At 43.7% G+C, this 7,659-nt stretch overlaps 1 protein-coding gene across 1 annotated transcript; it reads right to left on the bottom strand.

Annotated features, from left to right (window-relative positions):
* Positions 1-304: 304 nt before the first annotated feature.
* myh6 (myosin, heavy chain 6, cardiac muscle, alpha) lies at positions 305-6,220 on the bottom strand (the record flags this gene model as incomplete). The annotated part of the gene is made up of 1 exon (XM_084432991.1): positions 305-6,220. The coding sequence occupies one exon, from the start codon at positions 6,218-6,220 to the stop codon at positions 413-415; it is 5,808 nt and encodes a 1,935-aa protein (XP_084289117.1). The 3' UTR covers positions 305-412.
* Between the last annotated feature and the right edge of the window lie 1,439 nt (positions 6,221-7,659).

The raw sequence follows: 7,659 nt of genomic DNA, 5'->3' as shown, positions 1-7,659 counted from the left end.
TAAAGCTTTAGAGGTTTCCAGGCACAATTGTAAAATAAGGTGTCAAAGCAAAGAATGCCATAGAAGTGTTGCACAGGGTGTAAAATCTCGGTGCTCTTTGGTTGTTTGGGATAATTAAGCTCTAATTACCTGTTAATTGGTGACAGGTGCACCTACGCGTTGCGGCTTTACATGCCTCCTACATGCCAGACACCCTGACGAAGGCATGTAAAGCCGCAACGCGTAGGTGTACCTGTCACCAATTGTAATGTTTAAGCCATGAATAAAATAAAGGCTTTTTTCAACATAATTCGAGTGCCTTGGAGTTCCTATGTTCTTAGAGTAAAATAAGGTGTATTTGTAGATGTGCTAATCTTAAAACTAGTGAACAAACAAATCTAGGGGTGATTGCACAACTATTCAAGACTGAACATTACTCGTCCAGGGATTTCTTTCCAGGTACTCCGTCTCGTGTTTTAGCACGCAGTTTGTTTACTTGAGATTCGGCGATGTCTGCGCGCTCTTCTGCCTCTTCGAGCTCGTGCTGCAGTTTTCGTAATTTAGCCAAGTTGGCATTGGCCTGTTCCTCGGCTTCCTCAGCTGAGCGTTTGTAGGATTTTACTTTGAGTTGTAGCTTGTCCACCAAGTCCTGCAGCCTTGCCAAGTTTTTGCGATCCTCGTCTGTCTGATAGGTCAGCTCCTTAATGCGTCGATCGTACTTTCTCACACCTTTAATGGCCTCAGAGCCTCGCTTTTGCTCTGCGTCCAACTCATTCTCAAGGTCACGGACACGTGCCTCCATTTTCTGTAGCTGCTTCTTCCCTCCTTTCATTGCGACTTGCTCGGCTTCATCAAGACGGTGCTGTAAGTCCTTAATGGTCTGTTCCATGTTCTTTTTCATCCTTTCAAGGTGTGCACTAGTGTCTTGTTCTTTCTTCAACTCCTCAGCCATCATAGCGGCATCAGTGATGGCTTTTTTCGCCTTTTCATCTGCATTGCGGTTCTCTTGCACCAGCTCCTCCATTTCATTTTGCAGCTGAAGCAGATCTGACTCTTGCTTCTTCTTTTGGTTGATGAGGCTAGTGTTTTGGGAGTGCAAGAGTTGCATCCTCTCAGTTGCTTCAGTAAGTTCTTGCTCTGCTAGTTTGCGAACCCTCTCTGTCTGTTCCAGCACAGCTCTCAGTTCTTCTAGTTCTGCTTGAATCAGGTTGTTCCTCCGCTCCAACAGGGCAATGTTTTCTTTGAGATCATCATTACTGTGAAGTGTGTCGTCCATCTGGAGTTGAGTGTCTTTTAGGCAAGATTGGATCATCTTCAGCTGCTTCTGGGCATCCGATGCCTGTCTGTTGGCCTGGCTTAATTGAATTTCCATTTCATTAAGGTCTCCCTCCATCTTCTTTTTTACTCTCAAGGCTTCATTACGGCTTCTCGTCTCTGCCTCAAGAGAAGCCTGCAAGGACTCAACCATGCGTTGGTAGTTTCTTTTAGCTTGTTCCATTTCCTCATCCTTCTCAGCCATCTTACGCTCAACATCTGCCTTCAACTGGTTGAACTCCAGCTGAGCTCGCAGGATCTTGCCCTCTTCGTGCTCAACTGAAGCATCAGCTTCTTCCAGCGCGGACTGCAACTCGGCTTTCTCCTGTTCCAACTGTTTCCTCAGTTTTTCTAACTCATGAACACTCTTTCGTCCTTCCCCCACTTGATCCGTCAAGTCAGAGATTTCCTCCTGAAGATTCTTGTTTTCCCTCTTGATGGTCTCAAGATGATCTAGAGTTTCTTCATAGGAATTCTTTAGCTTAAAGAGCTCGGTACTTAAGCTGCGAGCTTCCTTTTGCGCTCCCTCGAGCTCACATTGTGACTCTTCATACTTTTGTTTACACTCTGCAATGACTTTGTCGAATGATCTCTGTTTTTTGTCCAGGGCGGCAGACGCTGCATTTGACCGTTCGAGGTCTAGCATCAGATCTTCAATCTCATTTTGTAGCCTATGTTTTGTTTTCTCAAGAGAAGAACACTTTGCGTTCACTGCTTCCACTGCGTCCTCTGCTTCTTGCAATTTTTGAACAAGTTTCTTTTTGGCTTCCTCCAGTTCCTCGGTCTTCTGAATTCCGTCAGTCTCATACCTCGCCCTCCATGTCGCTACCTCTGTATTGGCCTTTGATAAGGCTCGTTGGAGCTCAGCTTTTGCTTCTTGTTCCTCTTCGAATTGCTCTCTTAGTAAGTCACAATCATGACGTGCTGATTGTACAGCGTGAGCAAGAGCATTTTTTGCTTTCACCTCTTCCTCAAGTTGCCTCCTCAGATCTTCAAGTTGCTGTGTGTAGGAAGTCTTTCCTCTAGTGAGTTGGGAAATCAGACATTCCTTCTCCTCCATTTGCCGTCCAAGTTCCCCATTTTCAGTCAGCAGCTTGGCTTTCTGGGTGGACAAATCATTAAGAGCTCTCTGGGCTTCTTCAGATTTCGACCTATGCTCATTCATCTGATCTTCCAGTGAACGGCACATCTTTTCAAGATTTACCTTGGCCTTTACAACACTCTCCATGTTTGAGGAAAGGTCATCCAATTCCAGCTTCAATTCAACTTTGTCTTTCTCTAACTTTTGTTTTACCCTTTGCAGATTGTCAATCTGCTCCCCTAGTTCAGCAACACTGTCTGCATGCTTCTTCCGAAGAGAGGCGGTAGTGGACTCATGCTGAAGGGTGGATTCCTCGAGGTCCCGCCGTAACCTCTGAAACTCAGCCTCCCTTTTTTTACTGAGTTCTACCTGAACCGACGTTGCCCCACCTGCCTCCTCCAGGCGCTCGCTGAGGTCTTCCAGTTCTCGGGAAATATCAGATCGCTGTTTCTCCACCTTTGCACGAGCCGCACGTTCAGCATCCAGCTCCTCCTCTAGTTCTTCGATTCGAGCTTGATTTTCTTTTAATTTTTTCTGCAACTGCACTGAAGCCGTTTGCTCATCTTCAATCTTTCCATTCAGCTGATTCATTTCAAAGTCTTTCTTTTTAAGTTTTTCCTCTAGCTGCTGTTTGTCATTCTCCAAATCCATAACATTCTCCTGAGTCAGTTTTACATCTCCTTCCAGTTTTCTCTTGCTGCGCTCCAAGTCCATCCTAACTTTTTTTTCCTGCTCCAATGAGCCCTCAAGGTCATCCACCTGTTGCTCAAGCTTAGCTTTAGCTTTTGTCAATGCATTGACTTTGTCCTCCTCACTTTGAAGGTCATCCAGTGTTTGCTGGTGAGCCTCTTGTAGAGCTTTTTTCTCTTTGGTGAGTTTCATTATGTTTTCATCAAGGGATGCCATTTCCTCAGTCAGATTCTTTACTTTGTTCTCAGTGGCATGTTTCTCCTTTTCCACCTTGGCCAGTGTCAGCTCCAGGTCATCTATATCTCTCTTGAGCTCTGAACATTCATCCTCCAACTTGCGTTTCTTAGCTGTGAGGTCTGCATTTACCTCTTCCTCGTCCTCTATACGTTCTGACAGCTCTTTGACTTTGGCTTCTAGCTGGATCTTGCTTTTTATGAGCTGTTCACATCGTTCCTCAGCGTCAGTTAGGGTGTCTTGCTCAGATTGCAGCTGAAGGAACACGTCATTCTTCTCTTGAAGCAGACTGACCATTTTCTCTTCTAACTCTTTCCTCCTGGCCTCAGATTTCTCCAAAGCTTCCTTTAACTTACCGAATTCGTCTTTCATGTTTGCCATCTCCTTTTCAGACTCAGCACTCTTCAGCAAGGGTTTTATCTTAAAGAATAATTTCATCCACGGCCAGTTTTTCACACCGAGGAAGGAACGAAGGTTCCACTGAATGACCATGAGGGCATCTCTGCGCTCCACCAGTTTCTGGTACTCGACTCTCATCAGTAATCCACGAGTGTAAGCTTGGATCCCAGTGAGGATACGAGCGAGTTGGTCATCCCGCATCTCCTCTAACGTACCGAGCAGGCCAGCTTTAAAAAAGACTTTTGTGTGGCCAAATTTGTATTGCGTGTGGTCAATGTCTATTGACCCCAATAGCCTCTCGGCACTCTTCTTGTTCTCAAGGAACTGGCCTTCTGGGATGGCAGATGCATTTAGGATTCTGTACCTCTGTTTGAAATCCCCATAGAGGATTCTGTTTGGGAATCCTTTTCTGCAAATCCTAATGCCCTCTAGCACACCATTGCAGCGAAGCTGGTGCATGACCAGGCAGTTGTCCATGATTCCAGGAATCTTGCTCTCATTTGGAATCAAACAGCGAACAAAGTGTGGGTGTGTGGTTTTCAGATTGGTCATTAATTTGTTGAGGTTTTCTCTGTGCAGGGCGGACACTGTCTGAAAAGATGACCCCTTCTTCTTGGCCCCTTTCCCACCTGACTTTTCAGATGCATCTCCTGCATAGCTTGAGAATAGAAGACTCAACAACTTCAAAGAAGACTTCTGAAAGAGCCCAACTACTGTTTCATTCAGTGGGTCTCTGTTTTTCACCAGCCAGCCGGCAATATTATAGTCAACAGTACCTGCATAATGGGCTAAGGCAAAGTGTGCCTCTGCCTTTCCCTTCACAACTCGTGGCTTCTGGAAAATGTTTGTCTTGCCCAGGTGGTTGTCATACAGCTTTGCCTTGAAAGTCTGATCGCTGGCCTTTGGAAACATGCACTCTTCCTCCAGGATGGACATGATCCCTAGGGGTTTCTCAATCAATTCGATGCAGGCTTGCAGATCCATCCCGAAGTCAATAAACTCCCAATCAATTCCCTCTTTTTTATATTCCTCTTGTTCCAGGACGAACATGTGGTGATTGAAAAACTGTTGCAGCTTTTCGTTTGTAAAATTGATGCAGAGTTGTTCAAATGTGTTGAAGTCAAAGATCTCAAAGCCTGCTATGTCTAGCACACCAATGAAATGCTGGCGATGTTGCTTGGTCTCAAGGGAATGGTTAATTCTTACCACCATCCAGTTGAACATTTTCTCATACACTGACTTTGCCAGTGCACCAACAGAGTAATACACTTGGTCCACGCTCTGTCCTTTTGTAACATACTCATTGCCCACCTTGACCCTTGGATGGCAGAGTCCTTTGAGAAGGTCAGCAGAGTTCAGCCCCATTAGATAAGCTGCCTTATCTGCATCTTCAGTGCCGTCCGGCTCGGCCTGCTCTTCACGCTGTTTCTGCTTGAATTTCATATTGCCATAGTGCATGATAGCACCTGTCAGCTTGTAGACTCCCATCTTTTCTTCAGATGTGAAGCCAAGTACGTCAAACGCCTGGTCCGTAGCAATCAGCTCCTCGTTGTCATTGATGGATGCGACGGTTACTTCTCCTTGGGAGATGTAAGAGTAGTCATATGGATTATTAGTAATCAACAGCATGTCCAGCAATTCAGGCTTTTCATTGGACAGTATTTGGAAGAAAATATGGTAGTTCCTCTCAGACTTCAGCTGAAAGGTCACCCGAGACTTCTCCAGCAGGTATGTTTCGATATCAGCCGAAGCGAGTTTACCGCTTGTCCCAAAATGAATGCGGATGAATTTCCCAAAGCGAGATGAGTTGTCATTTCTGAGTGTTTTAGCATTGCCAAAAGCCTCCAGTGCAGGGTTAGCCTGAATAATCTGATCTTCCAGGGTTCCCTTGCCAGAGTCTTTCTTTCCAGTCGCTCCACCAGCGGCAGCAATGCTTGCAAAATACTGGATGACCCTCTTGGTGTTGACGGTCTTCCCAGCACCGGATTCTCCAGTGATGAGCACAGACTGGTTCTCTCGATCGGTTAACATGTATTGATAAGCATTATCCGAGATAGAAAAGATGTGAGGTGGGGCCTCTGTTCTTTTCTTACCTCTGTAGGCAGAGACTACTTCTGAGTCGTACACCGGTAACCACTTGTAAGGGTTGACCGTGACACAGAACAGCCCTGAGTAGGTGTAGATCATCCAGGCTGCGTAACGCTCTTTGAGGTTGAACAGCACTGCAGGCTCGTGAAGGAAAGTGAGCATCGCCATGTCTTCGATTTTATCGAATTTAGGCGGGTTCTGGGGATGGACGTCGCCATCCTTGACGGTCACTGTTCTCCCATCCTCGGTGTTAACAGTAGCCTTCCCTCCTTCCTTGCTGACAATTTTCCCCTTTATAAACTCCACCTTTTCATCCACAACAAAGCATTCGGTCTTGATGTCAAAGGCTCTCGTCTGAGCTTCGAGACGCTCTTTATCCGACTTCCTCAGGAAGGGAGCAGCCTTTCCGAACTGTGCCATCAAAGCATCACCCATAGTGTCTGCTTGATATCTCCAGGTACAGTGAGAGTTGATGAACGCTCCTCGGCTGAGGAAACTTTAGTCACAAACCACCAGTGCTTGGTTTTTATAGAGGGTAACAGAGATCCAAATAAGGATGTGAAAGGAGAAGAACACAGGGGACAGGGATTATCAAGAGTTAAAAGAAGTGTGGGGTCAGCAACACAACCTTTAGTTGTTGATATCCTTATATAGAAAACTGACACCACCATGGTTGTTTCCATCCTTTAAATTTATCAGACATACCTCTAACATTAGGCATGATCCTCAAATCGTGCTTGTAATTAATGTGGTTACTTTTTTTATGTTTCTATTTAACAAATTAGCATTGTTATATGATTTTTTAAATATTTTTTAACACAGAGGGTCCAAAGTCTGAGACCAATCTTGATTTTTTTGGGGGGTTTGTCAAATTGTCATACCATTTGTAATGAAAATAAGCAAAATAGAAATATTTTATATGTTCTTTTCTGGTCTCCCCCCATTGTGTTTTCGTTCATGCTAGATTTGTTTTTCTTTGAAAGAATTTAAAACTAGTTGCATTAAATTGATCAAATGTAACAGTTAAGACATTTAAAATTCTTCAAAGAATCCTGGAAAATAGAATGTATCACAAATTCCCCCAAAAATAAACAAAATAAATGCAGCAGCACAGCTGTTTTTCAAAATTGATCAAATATTACTTGATCATCAAATCATCATATTAGAGTGATTTGTGAAGGATCATGTGACACTGAAGACTGGAGTAATGATGCTGAACATTCAGCTTTGATCACAGGAATAAATTACACTTTACTGTATATTCACATAGAAAACAGATGATTTACATTGTAATGATATTTCACAATTTTTACTGTATTTTTCATTAAATAAATGCAGCCTTAATGAGAAGTGACTTCTTTCAAAAACATAAAATATTACTCCCCCACCCACCCCACACATACACACACATACATACACATAATAATATAAGAAAATATTGTGCATGCAATGCTAAACAAAAAACAGATCATGTAATGTTAAAGTAAGTCAAAGCTGTTGTGCTTTAATGGGAGTTGAAAGTCTGGAATCTGTTTGGCTTTTATCTTTGTTTGACTTTATCGAAGGTCCTCTGATAGACACCTCGGCATGAAGGACGTCTCGACTCATCTCCACTCAGAAACACCCTTGAAATAGAACGCAAGAATGAAGAGAAGTCCGTTCCTCTTCTATTATCTGCCTTCACTGAGCCTCACTTATGAAGCAAGAACCAGAACAGAGCAACTCTTCTGTCACTTAAATTTCTCCATTCAGTTCAAAAACTGTTTTATGATTGACGTACACACTTATTTCATGAATGATGCCAGTGCTCCTAATAAAATGGTGTAAGCAAAGATCCTCAACAAATACATTTTACAGATTTAACTATATAGCAT

Source organism: Rutilus rutilus (genome assembly GCF_951802725.1).
Source record: "Rutilus rutilus genome assembly, chromosome: 15".
Taxonomy (NCBI): Eukaryota; Metazoa; Chordata; class Actinopteri; order Cypriniformes; family Leuciscidae; genus Rutilus; species Rutilus rutilus.
The sequence above is the reverse complement of the archived record's forward strand: the minus strand, read 5'-3'. Positions and strand labels throughout refer to the sequence as shown.